Source organism: Vulpes vulpes, chromosome 1, assembly GCF_048418805.1.
Source record: "Vulpes vulpes isolate BD-2025 chromosome 1, VulVul3, whole genome shotgun sequence".
NCBI classification, from domain to species: domain Eukaryota; kingdom Metazoa; phylum Chordata; class Mammalia; order Carnivora; family Canidae; genus Vulpes; species Vulpes vulpes.
The window spans coordinates 46,205,706-46,225,920 of NC_132780.1; the positions used below are offsets into that span (position 1 = coordinate 46,205,706).

The window sequence follows — 20,215 nt, forward strand, 5'->3', positions numbered from 1 at the left end:
GGCGTGAGCGCGCGGGAAATCGGGCGGGAAGCGAGAGGGGAAAAAAAAAAAAAAAAGGCTTAGGGCGCGAGCCTGGTGGTTCCTGTTCTCAGTCGCGCGGCCCGGGGACCGCTGTTGCGCGAGAGGAAGGCGGGACGCCCAGGTCAGTGGTAGGCCCAGACGAATGCCCCGGTTTCCACAGTCCACACTTGCGGCTCCCTCCCGCCGCGCAGCCCGCTTTCCGCCTGTTGGTGAATGCGGCCCGCCCGCTGGGTAGCCCCGCTGTTTGTAACGGGTCGCGGCGCAGCAGGCGGTGTGCGGCTCGCCGTCAGCCGTCCGCTCTGGCGGGATCCCGGAAGACGCGGGCCGGCCTCGCCGTCCCGGAGACCGGCCCCTTCGCCCCAGGCTCTGTGCCGGCGCTCCCCGGAGACCCCAGGCGCTTGCACGCGCGTCCGGGCGAGACCTTTCTTTTTCCCTCTTTTTCTTCTTGATCCCTTGCCCCGCCCCCATTTTTGTGAATGGGGCCTGTGAGGAGAGTATTTTGTGGTGTCGTCGCTGCAGCTTCTCTGTGAGGTGTTGCATTCTGTCTCCCCAAATGAATGCAAACGGCGCAGTAAGTTGTACGCGTCCGAATCCTATGCATCCGGCTGTTCATCCCTCGGTCTGAGGGAGTGTCGGGAGTCGGCTGTAATGGAAACGGACCCACAACGTCGTAGCCTAGTCAAGATCGTACTTGTTGTGCGTTGGGTTACTTGTAAGGCCCCGTGCCCAGCTCGGAGAACTTCTTTTGTTAAGGGGCTGGGAATTGGTGACGACTCTGGAAAGTGGCCTGGCCGCTGCCAGTGTCCCCAGCCTTCACCCAGAACCCCACATACGTGTTGAAGCATAAAATGTTATAATTTACATGTGCAATTAAGCCCACCGTTAGGAGAATGCAGGTATATAGGTTTTGTAGTGTGAATTTGTGCTGACTCATCCTCTTGTAACCTTTTTTTTTTTTTAAAGATTTTATTTATTTATTCATGAGAGACACAGAGAGAGGCAGAGACCTAGCCAGAGGGAGAAGCAGGCCCCCTGCGGGGAGCCCCAGGACCTGGGGGTCATGACCTGAGCCAAAGGCAGCCGCTCAACTGCTGAGCCACTCAGATGTCCCTCCCCATCCTATCATAACTTGATTTCCCTCTTGAATAATTCGCAAAGTGGATGTGACCAGCATTGTTTTATTGTATAATTGTGTTCATCCATTATCTTTTACTTGCCTAATTAGGGAGAAACTCTTGTTTGGGGGAACTGAGGACTTCACGAAGCATGAACATTTACTGGCTTGGAGGATAGTTAAATAATGTTAGACCGCAGCATCTAGGATTGTGAAGTATATAGGTCCCTTTAAATGTGATGTGTTTTTGAATGCCCCACCTTCCCCCCATAAAGAGCCTGTCTATGAAGAGTCTTGTTGGGAGGTAATACTTAGTTCACAGTTTGGTTCTACCTTACATGGTGCAGGTCTTTTTCTTTTCTTTTCTTCTTTTCTTTTCTTTTCTTTTCTCTTTTCGAGGCAGACACACAGGCAGAGAGAGGTGCAGGTCTTTCTTAAATATTTGACTAAGAATTGATACCAGTTTGTAGGAGTTGTGAATTCTTGGATTATAGAGATTTAATCTGCCAGTCAGGATTTGCAATATTAAGTTGCTGTTTGATACCTGGTACACGTCACTATCACTTATAAGGTACTGAACTGGTGCTTTCTTTCTGTATTTCTGGTGTAGCCATCATTTTCTGCCTTGAGAAAGTGAAGAGAAGTAAGACAAAGTAAACAGCCATATCAATGAACTTCCTCCGCCCAGTTTCACTGTCTTCTGACTGGGCCCTAACTGGTGAAAGCTGTTACTGACCTTTTTTTAGATGTCATTGCCAGATGGGGTTTTTTTCCCCTTCTTTTTCCACATGTTTCCTCCTTGTTTTAATTCACTTTTTAGGTGTACTCTTTAAATAACAGTAAGGTCTGCCTTTTCACCATTTTTTCATCCTCTGTTGTTTTCAACTAAACTACTGTATTGTACTTTTGTTCATTCAAGGATTGCCAACTTGATGGATGCATTCAGTGCCTCCTCTCTTGTATAATTAATTTTATGGTTATTTTGAACTCAGTGAATTTAGAGCTAGTATTTACTTTACTTTAGATAAACCAACAATTGAGATTGTACACTAGGCAGCTGGATGATTTTTTTTTTTAAGATTTTATTTATTCATGAGAGACACAGAGAAAGAGGCAGAGACAAAGGCAGAGGGAGAAGCAGGCTCCATGTAGGAAGCCAGATGTGGGACTCCATCCCCTGGACTTCAGGAACATGCCCTGAGCCAAAGTCAGGCGCTCAGCCACCCAGGGGTCCCCAGCTGAATGATTATTTGAAATATTGTAACTACCATTTCCTGAGTTCTTCACTATGTGTCTTAACCTTGTGCTGGCAGTTTAAAGCTTACAACATCCTACAAGTAAATTGTGGTTATCTTTGTCTCATGGATAAGAAAATTAAGACTGAGAAGTTAAGAAACGTGTCTGAAGTCACATGGCAGATGTAGGATCCAAGCTGCTGAACCTAGTCTCTGTCTTTTCCTTAGGGTAGGTTATGGAGGATTCACAAACGGCGCCACTGATAACTTCTAATTTCAGTCACTGGGTACAACGCGCCTCCCCCCCCCCCTTAATTTTCAGAGAATACCTTCTCAAAATTTTGAAGTTACCCCTAACGAGTTAAGATACACAATTTTTTAGATGAAGCTAGTGTAAACATCGAGTGGTTATGATTTCAATATTTGTTAGAGCTTTTAAGTCTCAGCTATTTGTTTAATGCCACGTACAATGTCCAAAAGGATAGTACTTCTGCCTTTTGTTTAGTTTTTAAACAATTGGAATAGCTGAGGCCAATTGAAAATCCCCCCTCCCCTTTTTTTTAATTTGAGAGAAAGCAGAGAGAGAGCAGGAGCTGAGGGAGATGGGCAAAGTGGGAAGCGGGCTTCCGTCTGAGTAAGGAGCCTGCTGCGGGGCTTAATCCCAGGACCCTAGTATCATGACGTGAGCCGAAGGCAGACACTTAACCGACTGAGCCACCCAGGCGAACTGAAAATTAACTTATAGATCCAATAGGTCTAAGTCTTTGTGGTGAATAATAGATTTTTCGTACTCTATTCTTTCCTGGTCAGTTCCTGCAGTGAAGAACTTAAATGTAGATTATTGTGTTTAGTGTGTATAAAATCAGTTTTTTAGAAAACATTTTTTTTCATGATTATAAAATTAATGGGGATTAAGATGTATGTAATTTTGTATCTGGCTTTTTTTGTAACTAAATTATAAATGTATTTTCATATTCAATAGAGCTTTAGAAATTTTTTTTTAAAGACAATAACCGTCCATCTCACAGATCCAACATAGTGTAATTTCCCCCCCCCCCCCCGTTGTTGAACATTTTGATTGTTTCTGTTTTTTTCCATACTATACAGTGATAAACACTCTGGCATGTAAATATTTGTCCTCCTTTTGATTGTTTTATTAAGATTCATTTCGGAGAGTAAAAGAAGTGATCATATGTTATGAACATTTTTTTCTTTTTTTTAAAGATTTTATTTATTTATTCATGAGAAACACACAGAGAGAGAGAGAGGCAGAGACACAGGCAGAAGGAGAAGCAGAGGGACAAGCAGGCTCCATGCAGGGAGCCCAACGTGGGACTCCATCCCAGGTCTCCAGGATCACGCCCTGGGCTGAAGGCGGCGCTAAACCGCTGAGCCACCTGGACTGCCCCATTTTTTTCTTTTTAAATGATTTAAAAAAAAAGATTTTATTTATTCATGAGACAGAGACAGAGACACAGGCAGAGGGAGAAGCAGGTTCCATGCAGGGAGTCTGATGTGGGACTCAATCCTGAGTCTCCAGGATCTCGCCCTGGGCTGAAGGTGGTGCTAAACCGCTGAGCCACCTGGGATGCCCTGTTAGGAACATTTCTTAATGTACAATTTATTTTTTATTTTTTATATTTTTATTATTTATTCATTTTAATGTACAGTTTAAAAAGCATACCTTTCCTTTTTTTTTTTTCTTTTTTAGACAATGTGTTCTTGAGGACTAGGGGCTGTTCACTGTGTATGAGCAGTTGGGAGATAGTATTCCCTAGCTCATACCTCCCCTCTAGGTTGTTTCTACCTGCAGTGACTATGATTGCTCAATTTCTCCAGAAAGACAGGAAGGAAAACTTTAAGAATTCTCAGGAGGAGTAGATGCAAGTAATATAGTTAATTAAATTATTAAAAGGCTTGGTTATTGAAACCCAGTCTAAACTTTATAATATAGATCCTATGTTACAATACTTTTTCCATTTAATTAAATTTTTAAATAAAATTTACTTTCTAACCTGTAGAAAACATCGTATTATATACAGAATTCTTTTATTTATTACAACTAAAAAAAATATTTTATTTACTTATTTATGAGAGAGAGAGAGAGGCCGAGGCAGAAGTAGGCTTCCTGTGGAGCAGGGAGCCCCCTGGGGGACTCAATCCTGGGACCCTGGGATCACACCTGAGGGAAAGGCAGATGTTTAGCTCCTTAGCCACCCAGAAGCTCTATTACAATTGTTATAACATGCAGTTGGGGGACTACATCCATATATGATCATTATACCCTACATTTGCTTTTAAATGAAGAATTCTATGTAACATGTTCATTTAGCAGTCAGTTTCTCCCCCCAAAGTTCTTGACTCTTTTGGTAAAATATTTGAGATTAGTTGTTTGAGTGCTTCTATACTGTTAAGTATATCTTATTACATTTACTAGTGTTTTAAATGTGTCTTGGTTATCTTTTGGGGTTTTAGTCATTAGAATTTTTTCTTTGCCGGCTTTCGGTAACATTATTATAAAATCGTAGTTGCTTGAGAAGTAGAGATTTAAATCCAAGAGGATAGTACTAAGATAGAATTATTAATTAGTACTGCCACACATTAATAGAACAATTTAGTTGTGGTTCACTGAGCAGTGTTTCTCAGAATTTGTCCCAATTGTCATTGGAAAGGAGTTTGTCAACAGGGTCTAGCAAAAGGCTTAGAAATGGATATTAGAAGAACTAGTTCTAGTTCTGGGTCTGCTACCACATGATCTTTATGATTTGTTTTGTTTTGTTTTTGATCTTTATATTTTAATCTTCATGCTTCAGTTTTATTTTATGTAGATGACTACTTATTCTATCGTGTTATTTTGAGGTTTAGGTATAATATAATACCTATATTATAGGTATTGTAAAAATATTTTTAAAAAAGTTAAAAATCTTACAAATAAGAGGTTTTAATTTTGATTTTCAACAAGTCCTTATCTTTATCTCTGTTTATACAGCTGTACTTGCTGGGATATAGGATTGATATGTCTGAAATTCATCCTTGTTCATTTTCTGTCCAGCCTTGACCTTTTTCAATTCACAGCTAATCAGTCTTCGTTTTTCCTTCCTCCTCCTAAAATTACCCATAGTATTAGCTCCTAGTATTTAATAGGTTCAGCTAGAAAGTAGCATTGCTATTTATGTGGCTGCATGTCATAATGGGGGTATATACTGTCCCCAGAGTGACTTATAGTACAAAACATTCTGCAGACAACTTAATTGTAATTGTGGCATTTATGCTTGATAATTTGCTTAAAACAGTTTATAACTCAACTAAAGGTACACTTTGTCCTAATTTCAGTTTACTTACTGTCATTGCATTTCCACAACACCTTTGCAAATTATACTAGGTCAACCTGCCAGTGCTGTGGTGTTTACATTTTAGCGGAGGAAATAGGGAACTTATTGAATGAGCACACCTAAGAGTCATGGATTTGGCTTAATTTTTTAGGTAAAAAAAAAAAAAAAATTACAGCAGATACAATAAAATTACAGTTGACCCTTGAACAGAGCTGGGGTTAGGGTGTTGACCACGACACAGTTGAAAATCCACTTAGAACTTTCCACTCCCCTGTAACTACTAATAGCTTACTGTTGACCAGAGGCTTTGCTGTAACATAAGTAGTCAATTAGCACATATTTTGTGTTACATTGTACTATGTATTGTTTTTTTTTTTTTTTACGATTTGATTTATTTATTTGAGATGGAAAGAGAACATGAACTAGGTGGGGGTGGGAGGGGTGGGTAGGGGCAGAGGGAGAAGGAGAAGCAGGCTCCTTGCTGAGCAGGGAGCCAGACCGCAGTGCTGGATCCCAGAACCCTGATATCATGATCTGAGCCACAGACACTTAACTGATGGAGCCACCGGGGTACCTCTATATACTGTATTCTATGGTAAAGGAAGATGGTGAAAATATTATGAAAATCATAAGAAAAAACACATTTACAGTAATATAATGATTGAAAAAAATCTTCATAAAAGTAGGCCTGTGCAGTTCAAACCTGTGTTCAGGGGTCAACTGTACAGATCTTTTAGTCTTGAGGATAAGATGTCACTAAGCTATGGCTTCATGGAATCATGCTTGGAGGTTTTAACATGGGTTTATTTTAATTAATTTCATATTTGATGTTATTTTCTTTTCTGTCCTTTAAGCATACAACTGGATTTGGTTTATTCATTTTGAGAGTATCTTTTAACAGGTGAGTTAATCTATATTCATTTTTGATTGCTGATATATTTAGACATGTTTATACCATTTTATTGTTTCTATTTATAGTTGGATATTGCTTAATGCCTTCTGTTGGATTGTTTTCTTTATTTCTTTTCCTCGGCTAGCTTGGAAATTACATTTCTATTCTTTTGGTGTTTACCTTCAGTTTTTATTGAGATATAATTTATATACACTAACATGTTTTTCTTTTGTATAGCTCTGTGTGTTTTAACAAACATAGCCATATCACTATCACCACCACCATCATGATTGTCACCCTCCCCCCAGTTTCCTTATGCTCCTGTAGTCAGTCCTTATATCTTTAGTCTTGGGCAACCATTGAATAGTTTTTTGTTGCTAATGTTGCTTTTTCTAGAATGTCATGTAAATGGAATTGTGCAGTCTTTGTCCGGCTTCTTTCACTTCACATCCTACATTTGACATTTGTCTTAGTCTATTCAGGCTGCTCTAACAAAATACCATAAACTGAAGGGCTTAGAAACAACAGAAATTTACTTCTCTGGAGGCTGGGAAGTCCAAGATCAAGGTGTCAGCAGTTTCAATGTTTGGTGAGGAGAAACCACTTCTGTGTTCCTGGATGGCCATCTTTTCACTGTAACCTTCTATGGTGAAAGGAGCAAAGTAGCTCTGTGGGGGTCGTGGTAGTGGTGGTGGTGGTAGTGTGGTCTCTTATAAAAGCCATAATCTCTTTCATGAGCTCCACCCTCCTGACCTAATAAGCATGTCCCAAAAGCCCTACTTCTAATACCATCACATTGTGCATTAGGATTTTTCAACATACGAATTTTTTGGGGGATGCAGTCTATAGCAACATTCATGCATGGCTTTGATCTAGTCTTAGTTTATTCTTTTTTATTATTGCATAATATTGCATTGTAATGATGTCCCATAATTTATATATCCATCATCAGTTGAAGGACATCTGGATTGTTTTCGGCTATTATGAATAAAGCTACTATAAACATTCACAGAAAAGGTTTTTAATTAGTATATGTTTTCATTTCTCTTGAGTAATTACCTAGTAATATGATTGTTGGATTGTTATGGTAAGTATATGTTTTTCTTTCTGAGAAACTGCTTATCTGTTTTCCCAAAGTGGCTGTGCCATTTTGTATTCCCACCAGCAATGTATGAAAATTCTAATATTTGGTATTCTCAGTTATTTTTTATTTTATCCATGCTAATAGATATGTAGTACCACATTGTGATTTTATTTTATTTTATTTTATTTTATTTTATTTTATTTTATTTTATTTTATTTATTTTTTTATTTGTTTATGATAGTCACACACAGAGAGAGAGAGAGGCAGAGACACAGGCAGAGGGAGAAATAGGCTCCATGCACTGGGAGCCCGATGTGGGATTCGATCCCGCCAGGATCGCGCCCTGGGCCAAAGGCAGGCGCCAAACCGCTGCGCCACCCAGGGATCCCCCACATTGTGATTTTAATTTTGCATTTCCTTAAGGTCTAATAATGTTGAGCTAATGAGTTTATTTGCCTTCTGCGTATCTTTGGTGAAGTGCCTATTCAGATGTTTTATTCATGTTAACATAAGTTATTTTTCTTACTGAATTTTAAGTATATAATATACTTCATATATAATGGATACAAGTCTTCTGTCAATTATTTCCCCCAGTTTGTGGTTTGTCATGTGTGAGTTTGTATGTGTGTCTTTATATTTTTTAGTGTCTTTCACAGAGCAGAATTTAAAAATTTTGATAAAGCCCAATTTATTAATTTCTTTTTTTATGGATTATAGTTTTGATGTTGTCCTTAAGAAAACTTTTAAGAGGGGCACCTGGGTGGCTCAGCGGTTGAGCATCTGCCTTCTGCTCAGGTTGTGATCCTGGGTCCCTGGGATGGAGTCCCACATCTGGCTCCCTGCAGGGAACCTGCTTCTCCCTCTGCCTGTGTCTCTGCCTCTCTCTGTGTCTCTCATGAATAAATAAATAAAATCTTAAAAAAAAAAAAAAACTTAAGAAACCAAGATCACAAATTTTTTCTCTAAACTTATACCTTTCTGTAGTATATATATATATATATATATATATATTTATTTATTTATTTATTTATTTAAAGGTTTTATTTATTTATGAGCGACACAGAGAGAGAGGAGAGAAAGAGAGAGAGAGAAGCAGGGAGAAGCAGGCTCCATGCAGGGAGCCCAACGCGGCACTCGATCCCGGGTCTCCAGGATCACACCCTGGGCTGAAGGCGGTGCTAAACCACTGAGCCACCTGGGCTGCCCTTGCATTTCCCTTATGATGATGATGGTGGACATCTTTTCATATGCTTGTTTGCCATTGGTATATCTTTGGGAAAATGTATGTTTTTTTGCCCACTCTTAAAATTTGTTTTTTGTTGTTGTTACTGAGTTCAGGAGTTCTTTATATATTCTGGATATTAACCCCTATCAGATTATGGTTTGCAAATATTTCTCCCATTCTGTAGGTTGCTTTTTACTCTTTTACTTTGCTGCACAGAAGTTTTAAGTTTGATATAGTTTTATTTGTCTGTTTTTGCTTTTGTTAATTATTCTTTTGTATTATATCCAAGATATAATTCCAGTGTCATGAAGCTTTTCCTCCTATATTTTCTTCTGGTAGTTTTATAGTTTCAGGCCTTACATTTAGATCTCCATTTTGAGTTAATTTTTGATGATGGTGTAAGATAAGGGTCCATTTTCATCCTTTTGCATGTAGATATCCAGTTTTCCTAGCACCATTTATTGAAGAGACTATCCGTTCTCTGTTGTGTAACCTTTGCACCCTTGTCAAAGATCATTGGAGTATCTATATATATGAGGGTTTGTTTCTAGCTCTTTATTCTGTTCTATTGGTCTATATATCTTTCTGCATGCTATTTTTTTTCTGTTTTAATCTATATACCTTTTATTTTTATCTTGCCTTATTGCACTCACAGTGCCTCCTGTAAATGTTAAAATGTTGGGAGTAGACCTCTCCTTTATTCTTTTTTGTGTATTGTTGTTTTTTAGATTTTATTTCATAAAAATTTGGAATGCTTGACAAATTTGTGTGTTATCCTTGCACAGAGGCCATGGTAGTCTTCTTTGTATTCCTCCAATTTTAGTATATGTACTGCCAAAGTGAGTAGCACATCAGTTTATTTATTTATATTTTTCAAGATTTTATTATTTAGAGTGTGAGCTTGAGGAGGAGGGGCAGAGGGAGAGGAAGAGAGAGAATCTCAAGCGACTCTGCACTGAGCACAGAGCTCCATGGGGGGTTTGATCCCACCACCCTGAGATCACAGCCTGGGCTGAAATCAAGAGTCAGATGCTTAACCGGCTAAGCTACTCAGTCACCCCAACATCTGTTTTATTCTTGATCTTAGAGGAAAGCATTTTGTCTTTTATACCTTTATTTATTTATTTTTTGTATAGTCGACACAATATTATATTAGCTTTAGGTGTAGAACAGTGATTCAACAAGTTTATTCGCTGCAAATGTAACTACCATCTGTCCCAGTATATTACTATTATAATTCATACCTTTAATTTTAAAAGATATACTTTTGTACTATTTTGTTTATTGCTAATAGCAGAAATGAAAAACTCAGAGCACATGGAAGGTAAAGTTAAATTCTTCTCCCCAAATTAAACATCAGTACAAAGAAATTAATGGAAGGAGAAGATTTAAAAACAAAGTTTTGTATATATTTAAAATATCAAACTTCAAAGAATTGTTTTGAAAAATATCAATTCCCTGTCCTCTTCCTCAAAAGCAACCACTTTCAACTTATCTAGCTGATTCTTTTTTGTATTTACTTCTAGGACTCAGGAAACCATACAGGTACTGCTACATCTTAATATTTCAGTTTTAGGCACTTTCTGTTGACTTACTGCAGAGATGAGAATTTAGCTCTCTCCACCTACCTCTCTCACCCACTTCTACCCTCACACACATTTTTCCATTTTGGTATTACATCTTTTGTTTTTTTTTTTTTTTAATTTAAGTTCAATTAGCCAACATATAGTAGTACATCATTAGTTTCAGAAATAGAGTTCAGTAATTCATCAGTTGCATATAACCCAGTGCTCATCACATTATGTGCCTTCTTTAATGCCCATCATCCAATTACCCTGTTCCTTCACCCATCTCCGCTCCAGCAACTCTGTTTCCTGTAGTTGAGAGTGTCATGGTTTGTCTCTCTCTTTGATTTCTTTCCATTCCTTTTCCATCTTGCTATCAAATCTGTATATTAAAATTTGTCAAATAATTATTTAGAGTGTCTGTTATGACCACACATGTTACTTATAACTAAGTACTTATAACTAAGCTGTGTAGTATACAAATACTGCTTTATCTTTCCTGTAGTACATTTTATTTTCTCTTGAGTGGCATTTTTTTTTCTTTTCTCTACCATTTTTCATCAGGTTAATCCCTAACTCCTACAGTTACTTAAATTTCTCCTCTGCATTGAGATATGTTGATGCTCTAACTAATAGAAGTATAAACCAAGAAAGAGAAAAACAGGAGATCCTGGAAAGAGTGGTCTCACATGATTTTATCTTGAAAAATAATTTCTCTTCAAGGCCTCTGAGCTGTTTGCCTTTACATCTTGCAAATACTTTTCACTATAATGCTTTTTTTTTTTTTTTTTTAAGATTTTATTTATTCATGAGAGACACACAGAGAGAGAGGCAAAGACATAGGCAGAGGGAGAAGCTGTCTCCCTGCAAGGAGGCTGATACAAGACTTGATCCTGGGACTCTAGGACCATGACCTGAGCCAAGGGCAGACGCTCAACCACTGAGTCACCCAAATGCCCCTCACTATAATGTTTTTCCTCTCATTTCTTCCTCTTTCTTGGTTTATGTCTTTCATATGTTAGAACATATCCTCCATTACAAAATTGTTTTGGACAATGCTGATCTGAAAATGTTTTTCTTTCACTGTCATACTTGATTGATACTTTGCCTAGGTGGAGATTTGTAGGTTGGAAATACTTTTCATTCAGAATTTGAAGGAATTGCTCACTTACCTTCCAGTTTCTATTGAGACATCTAAAGCCATTTTCATTCGTTATTGTTTGTCATTCTTCTCTGGAAGCTTGCAACATCTATGTCCCTACATTCTAAAATTTCATAAAGATAATGCCTTGTTACATGTTTTATCCATCATATTGGGTTCTTTCCATTCAGAAGCACTTATCTTTAAGTTCTTGAAAGTTTTCTTAATTTATTTCTCTGATTATCCCCCCCCCCCCCCTCATTTATTTTCTCTTTTCTCTTTCTGGAACTCCTAGTCTGTTAGACTAACTAGACTGTTCTTTTCCATCCCCACTGTGTTTTGTTGATTTCTTTGTACTGATGTTTAAATTTGGAAAAGATTTCTTGACTTTATCTTCCATTCATTCTATTGTTTCTCATTTCCACTATCATATTTTAAATTTCTAAGAGTTGTTTTTTGTCCTATGAATATTTTTTAAGATATTATTTATTTATTTGACACAGAGAAGGAGCACAGCAGGGGGGAGCAGCAGGCAGAGGAAGAGGGAGAAGGAGGCTCCCCACGGAGCAGGGAGCCTGATATGGGGCTCAGTCCCGGGACCCTCAGATCATGACCTGAGCCGAAGGCAGACGCTTAACCAACTGAGCTGAGCCACCCAGGAGCCCCTGTCCTATGAATATTTCTTGTTTTAGAATCCTATTCTTACTACATGGATATTAGTTATCTTTCTTAGGGTATTAGTAATGGCTTTTTTGAAGTTTTTGTCTCCTTTCATTGTTACTTCACTGCTTTTTTTGTTTGTTTGTTTGATGCATCTTATTGTTAGAATCTTTTCTTAGATGTCTTGTTATAGTTAAGAGAGGGGAACTAGGAAACTGATTGAAACTCTGAGTCTGTGGATGCAATTTCAACATGTGCTTTTTAATTGGAGAACCTCTTGTGTTAATATCTTTAAGTCTTTTCTGTTAAGGTAGTAAGACTGCCCAGAGGAAGATTTTCTAGTCTCCTTTCTAGGAGAGCATACTCGTCACTGGTATTTCTGGGTGCTTTGTAAAGGAAGAGAGTAGTATGTGGTCAGTGTTTAGTAGGAGTTAGGAATTAATTTGTTCCCTCTATTTTCAGTATGGTATCTCCACTTCAACTGTACTCTGGTATCCCCCAGTCCAGAGATTTTCTTTTTTATCCTTTGCAGAAGCAGTATCTCTGACTTGGGATAGGGGTGCCATAGTCTTAAATATCTTCAAGAGTCTTGATCAATCTCTACATGGTCTGTTTTCAACACAATGGGCCAGGGACCTTTCCTGCCTTGGAAATTTTAAATTGTTTTTCATATATAATTAAAAACATAATATGTATCTATATTCTCACTTTTTTCACCCTAAATATTCACCAGTTCTGTAATTATAATGACCTTCTTAGCCCCTCCTTTAAAATGTTATTCATGTAAAACTCACAACTATAACTCCTTTAAATTGTAACCATTTGTTAAGTTAATGTGATCTCTTGTTTAGGTTCACCAAATTTATAAGTGTGAGACAATTTGGCAGTTGTACTCTTAACCACTAGATTATATACTGGCTCTCCTAGCTATTTTATTTTATTTTATTTTGATTGGTTGATTGATTTCATGATAGTCTTTACTTTTAAATGATTATCAATATACCAAATAATAACATGTAATAAAATGTAACCAAATCCTAATTCTATCATCTAATAATTTTGATTAAGAGGAACTCAAAGCAGCCCAAACAATTATACTAGTACTTATTTATTTATTTATTGAGAGAACGAGCATGCATGTATGCAAGGGGCAGAGGGAAAGAGAGAATCTCAAGCAGGCCCTGTGCTCCACACACAGCCCAGGGTGGGGCTCTATCCCATCCTGAGATCACCACCAGAGCTAAAATCAAGAGTCAGGCGTTCAATTGCCTGAGTCACCCAGGTGTCCCTATTGTCGTGACTGTTAGCCAGAAAAGACTATTTTAAGGATCTCTGCTACTTAACACGGGTTACAAATAACTGTTTACTGCTTTCTCATAGATAAAGCTGCTTACACTCAAGAAAGCTCTAGGGAAAAATAACAACATTTAATCCCTTTTCTTTCTTCAAAACTTTTTTTTTTACATCTAATAAAGAAAATGTCAGTATTTTTTTTTTTAAAGATTTTATATATTTATTCATGAGAGGCACACAGAGAGGCAAAGACACAGGCAGAGGGAGAAGCAGGCACCCCACGAGGAGCCCAATGTGGGACTTGATCCCAGGACCCCAGCATCATAACCCGAGCCAACGGCAGATGCTTAACCACCGAGCCACCCAGGTGCCCCAAAGTCACTACTGATGTATATATGTTGCTTGAGCTAAAAGACATAGGGAACCAGACAATGTATATTCATTACATTTCTAAAAAATACAAGGTAAAAAAGAAATCTTTAGGTAAACTCCTTTTTCTGGGTGTTTTTTTTTAAAATTGAGGTATAATTTATATAAAAACAGCATTATATTAGTTTCAGTGGTTCAATATAATGATTTGATACTTGTATACATTGTGACATGATCACCACAATAAGTCTAGTTAACATCACCATATAATTATAGCGTTTTTTTTCTTGTGATAAGAACTTTTAAGATTTGCTCTTTTAGCAGCCTTTTTTTTTATTTTTTATTTTTTTTTAAAAATATTTTATTTATTTATTTATGAGAGACCCAGAGACACAGGCAGAGGGAGAAGCAGCCTCCCTGCAGTGGTCCCGATATGGGACTTGATCCCAGGACCTGGGATCACGCCCTGGGCCTAAGGCAGATGCTCAACCGCCGAGCCACCCAGGCGTCCCTCCTTTTTTTTTTTTTAACTTTTAATTTTATTTATTCATTAGAGTCACACTGAGAGAGAGAGAGAGGCAGAGATATAGGCAGAGGGAGAAGCAGGCTCCCTGCAGGAGCCTGATATGGGACTCGATCCCAGAACTCCAGGATCATGCCCTGAGCTGAAGGTGACGCTCAACCACTGAGCCACCCAGGCATCCCTTTTAGCAGCTTTCAAACATGAAATACAGTATTATTAATTATAGTCTCCATGTTGTACAGTAGGATAAGCTTTTAAGTTCATACAAAGAAGCTAGATTTGTTATTCTCCAAAAAGTGAAAGGACTTGCTGTAGAATATACAGAAATAATTTACTGCCTTTTCATGAATATAATTCAAGTTTTGCTGAAATTTCATATTCCATGAAGGCATCCAAAATTCCATTCCCTGGAACGGGCACTTCTTTCTTCTTCCTTTGTCCATTTATGTGGTAATTTTCATGAATTTCTGGTTGCTGTCTCAAAGGCTAAGACGTTATCTAGGACTTCATCCCTGTTTTGCTGGAATTATGCCTGAAAGATGGTCATCATCTCCTGAGCCTCCTCCACTTCAGTGCTGCCACTGCCATGGGATCTCATAGCTGCAGTTTCCTCACCCTTGGACGTTTTTCTCTCTTTGCAGGCTGTACTGTTCTATTTCAGCTTGAGCTGCTTTGACCTGCTTCAGCTTCAGTTTCTTTTGCATGTGGACCTTGAACACTTTCTGGGCACCCCCTTCTCAGCCTACAGAAGCTTCTGTAAATCCTGTGACTGTCCATGGTGGTGAGGATACCTGAGGCTTGCTGGATCACCCCCTTGGATCACCTGGCCCAGCTGCCCAAGATACGTGCCTGTGCCAGTGCCTTGTGGTCCATCCTCTTTCTATCTTTAATTTTTACAGTAATCTTATGAGGTTAAACATACAGACTAGGAAACACACAGGCAATGTATAAATTTCTCAAGGTCATTTGTTTCTGTTTGGCTCATACCAAACCTTATGTTTTTATTGTTTTACCCCACTCTGCCCTGATTGATAATAGGGAACCCCAGTACTGTAGCACCAAACTCTTACACTCATGCGAATAGACCAGTGATTCTTTCTGTAGCTTTGCCTTATAACCATTACTGCTTCTTGTCCCAGGGCCATTTCTGAACAGTAGAGATAACAATTACTCCACTGAACAAGCTGTTCCAAATCCTGTCATCAAATCCTATGTTCCTGTTCCAGATGGTAAGTTTTCTTGTGGTCACATTAAAACTTTTATAAGTTTTTTTTTTTTAACTTTTATAAGTTTTATTAACTCTTAGATATTATCATCTTTGGGAGGAAAAATATACTTTTGTGAACACAGGGTTAATTAATGTTTAGTGTTTTGCAACTACTGTTATACTGAGAAAATCAGAAGTATAAGACTGTTGAGATTTATTTAGCCAAACAAGCAAGATACTTTATATCAGCTCAGACTCCATTGTTATTGGTTATATTTTTATCCACAGGCCATGTATTTAAATGCTAGATGGACAAACAATAGTAAAAGTTTTAATAGAATATGAATTAAACATATGAAGAGAACCTTAGTGACTATTGTTTTTTGACTAAAGTTTAAGTGATTAGAATCTGATTAATATAATAATAACTACCATTTACCCAGTATCTTTCATAGATCTGATATTATGCTTTACAAATGTTAGTCATGTAATCTTCACAACAACCCTGGAAGATAGATGGTGTATTGGCATTTTACAGATGAAAAAACTGGGTTAGAGAAGTTAAGAAATTTATAAAGGTCACAGAATTTGTAATTTGAATATATCTGTCTCAAACCTTTTGCTTTTCTCATTATATGATCTAATTACTTGTGGTATTTGAATTTTGGCCATATAGAAAGTCAAAGAATTTTAAGATGTTGAAGAGAGAAAAATCTAAAGAGTGTGGTTATACCTGTGAGTTGTAGATAATTGTAGAAACTCTATTTAAATGTACTGAATTACCATATTTTTTTTGTTTTCTTTGTTTTCAGGTAACACATACACAATAATTTCTTTTATTTTAAAAGAATGAATGTAACTAATATTGCATTAAGAGTTGAAACCTGGCTTTTAGCTACGTGGCATGTTAAAGTACCTCTAATGTGGTTGGAAGCTTGTGTTAACTGGGTTCAAGAGGAAAACGATAATGTAAATTTAAGTCAGGCACAAATGAATAAACAAGTATTCGAGCAGTGGCTTCTGACTGATCTGAGAGATTTGGAACACCCTCTTTTACCTGATGGCATTTTGGAAGTTCCAAAAGGAGAACTGACTGGATTTTTTGCTCTTCAGATTAATTCATTGGTTGATGTCAGTCAGCCTGCATATTCCCAGATACAGAAGCTGAGAGGAAAGAACACAACGAATGACCTAATTACAGCTGAAACACAGGTCACCCCAAAACCTTGGGAAGCAAAGCCTTCACGCATGTTGATGCTACAGCTAACTGATGGAATTGTACAAATACAGGGAATGGAATATCAGTCTATTCCAGCTCTTCATAGTGATCTTCCCCCAGGTACAAAAATTTTGATTTATGGAAACATTTCTTTCCGCCTTGGCGTGCTCTTATTGAAACCAGAAAATGTGAAGCTGTTGGGAGGAGAAGTAGATGCTCTTTTAGAAGAATATGCCCAAGAAAAAGTACTTGCAAGATTAATTGGGGAACCTGATCCTATAGTTTCAGTTATACCAAATAATCCTAACCAAAGCATCCCAGGAATTACAGATGTTCTAGATCCTGCATTAGGACCTTCTGATGAAGAACTCTTGGCAAGTCTTGATGAAAATGAGCTTGCAGCAAATAATGATACCTCCTTAGACAGAAGATTTTTCAGTACAGATAGTTCTTCAAATATTATTCCCACAAGGCAGTCAAGCTTTGAACAACAACATATTATTTCTCCAAAACCAAAAGAGAAACCACCAGATCCATCCATGTGTTTCACTGATGGGGAATTAGATGACTTTTCACTGGAGGAGGCCTTGCTTTTAGAAGAAACTGTCCAGAAAGAACAAATGGAAACTGAAGAATTGCAGCCACTGACTTTGAACAGAACCCCAGATGAAAGTATAGAGATAGTTTCACAAATGGAAACTGAAGAATTGCAGCCATTGACTTTGAACAGAACCCCAGATGAGAGTATAATAGAGAGAGTCTCACATAAACCTAATACTCTGGGTAATTTTTCTTTGACTTGCAAAAGCAGAAATAATAATCGGAACAAAAAAAATTTATCTGAACAAATGATTAATGAAGGCAAATCTTTTTGTAGTCCATCTGCTGGAGACCAAAACAGTGTTTTTTCAGTTCATAATAATGTACCCCATCCCCATGATTTTACAAATAAAGACTCAGAGACAGATAATAAAATAAAACAAACCTTCAGCAGTATAGATGGACATTCCTTAAATAATAAAATATCAATATCAAATGGAGAGCTGGTAAATTATGTACCAAAAAGGAGTTCACACATTTCTAATGAAAATGATCACCATTTACAGACTTGTTCAAGACCATCAGAGTACAGCACTCCTCTTTCTAGTGCCATGGATTTATATTCTCCACCCTTTATCTATTTGTCTATTCTAATGGCCAGCAGACCAAAGAAAATTACAACAGTGAAGGTCAAAGCATTTATTGTAACCTTAACTGGAAATCTTTCAAGTTCTGGTGGCATTTGGAGTATAACAGCAAAGATTTCTGATGGTACTGCATATCTAGATGTAGACTTTGCAGATGAAATACTTACTAGTTTTATAGGGTTTTCAGTACCAGAAATGAAACAGTCAAAAAAGGACCCTCTTCAATACCAAAAGTTCCTGGATGGTTTGCAGAAGTGTCAGAGAGATTTAATAGATTTGTGCTGTCTAATGACTATTTCATTTAATCCTTCCTTGTCTAAAGCAATGGTACTGGCATTGCAAGATGTTAAAACAGAACACCTTGAGAACCTAAAGAAACGACTGAATAAATGATTTACTAAAATTGTATTAGAAAACAATTAGAAACAAAAATACTTAGAATTAAACTTGACCTTTTATGTTTGAATTTTTTTGTAAAAGAGGAAAAGGAAATCATAACTTATTTCAGTTTAATTTTGTTTTTTATTTTTTTTTTGTTTAATTTTAAATGTTTAATCGTGTTTGTGTATTTAGGCTTTTTAAATAAATTTTTTTATAGTAACTGTTATAAGAAAGAATTTGGTGACCCATTGTTAGTGAGAATTTTGTTTTCCATTTGTCAATTCACATAAGATGATTGCTAAAATATTGTGTTGGTGTTTATTGATGGCTTATATGTTAGAAGTTGGCAATTATAAATAGGTAGTTGTACTTCTAATATGTTGAGTACCCAAAGAGATTTTTAAAAATTACTATACTTAGGAAAAAATGTAAATCCACTGGATCAGAATGTCAGGCATTCAGATACAAAAATGCTTTGCTGGTTTTTATTTTGCTGATAGTAAATATTTGTCTGATATACTTAAGGCAAATATTATGTTAACTAGATAATATTTCAGAGATTATATTGAATGATTTATTTTCAAGGATAATTTATTTCAAATGGCATATCGAAAACTTGAATATATGATCCAGTAAATACTTTTTTTAGATTAAAATAAGGTATTTGTCCATGTCTAAGGTATTATCCCATTTCTGAAGTAGCTCTATAAGTAAGCCTACGTTTAATTTTGTTAAGAGTCCTGGATTCTTTTCTTTTTTTTAATGGAGACTGTTTACCACTTTCACTTTGCTGTTAAAAAGATTTGAAAGATAGTTACTTTTATTAATCTTTTGTCTTTAGAAATTTAAAGCATCTTCAGTTTTTTTTTTTTTCTAAAGTAACCTCTATATCCAGGATGGGGCTTGAGCTTTGGACCCTGAGATCAGGTTCATTAGGGAGTTAGGAATTTAAGAAACAAAAACAAAGTTAAAATTAAGAATTTAGTGAATGAGTTTAATATCAGGTGAAATAATAGCTGAAGGAATAGTGAATTAGGTTTGGTCAGAAGGAAAAAATTCAAAATGATCTATATAGAGAATCCAAAGGATGGAAAAGAATCAGGGAAGAGCACAGAGATGGGCTAACTTTAATGTAACTGTAGTCCCGAAAGGAGAAGAAAGAGAATATTTGGAGTTAATGCCTAAGAAATATCTAAAATTTATGAAAATCGTCAGGCTACAGGTTTTGGAAGTCCCACAAACCTCAAGCAAAATATTCAGAAAATCATACTTATGCAAATATTACCATTACTGGAAACTAGAAAAGGAAAAAGGTCTAGAGTAGTGAAAGAAATAAGGCATGTTCTTTTTTGTTTTTAAAGATTTTATTCACTTATTCACGAAAGACACACAGAAAGAGAGAGGCAGAAACACAGGCAGAGGGAGAAGCAGGGGTCCATGCAGGGAGCGGATGCGGGACTCGATCTGGGGACTCCAGGATCATGCGCTGGGCCAAAGGCAGGTGCTAAACCGCTGAGCCACCCAGGAATCCCCCAAGGCATGTTTCAAAGGGCTAAATATATGGCAATTGATTATTCAGTAAAAACAATGGCAATCAAGACAATGGAATGGCATCTTCAAAGTAATGGAAAAAAATAACTGCTAATCTAGAGTTCTGTACAAAGCAAAAGTGTCCTTAACAGTAAAAGCACAAAAGGTAAAATTAGGAAAATTTCACACAAAAAGTGAGAAGTTTTTGTGAACAAACTACACAAAAATGATGTCATT

The 20,215-nt window shown here is 37.1% G+C and overlaps 1 protein-coding gene, 1 non-coding gene and 1 pseudogene across 5 annotated transcripts; 1 reads left to right on the plus strand and 2 right to left on the minus strand.

Annotated features, from left to right (window-relative positions):
• Window positions 1–11: 11 nt before the first annotated feature.
• Window positions 12–18,681, plus strand: RMI1 (RecQ mediated genome instability 1). Of its 4 annotated transcripts, XM_025988271.2 has the most exons (5): window positions 12–142; window positions 6,557–6,603; window positions 15,096–15,235; window positions 15,594–15,683; window positions 16,474–18,681. In XM_025988271.2, exon 5 carries the CDS (start codon window positions 16,511–16,513, stop codon window positions 18,458–18,460), a length of 1,950 nt encoding a protein of 649 aa, XP_025844056.1. In that variant the 5' UTR covers window positions 12–142; window positions 6,557–6,603; window positions 15,096–15,235; window positions 15,594–15,683; window positions 16,474–16,510; the 3' UTR covers window positions 18,461–18,681. The 4 variants fall into 4 exon arrangements, with proteins under 4 accessions (XP_025844056.1, XP_025844059.1, XP_072619207.1 ...); XM_025988274.2 differs by lacking the exon at window positions 15,096–15,235; XM_072763106.1 differs by lacking the exons at window positions 12–142; window positions 15,096–15,235 and adding an exon at window positions 514–592.
• LOC112911632 (U6 spliceosomal RNA) lies at window positions 9,644–9,753 on the minus strand. Its single transcript, XR_003233399.1, has one exon. It is a non-coding gene; the product is annotated as a U6 spliceosomal RNA (small nuclear RNA).
• On the minus strand, window positions 14,797–15,599 carry LOC112911617 (V-type proton ATPase subunit G 1 pseudogene; annotated as a pseudogene).
• Window positions 18,682–20,215: the final 1,534 nt, after the last annotated feature.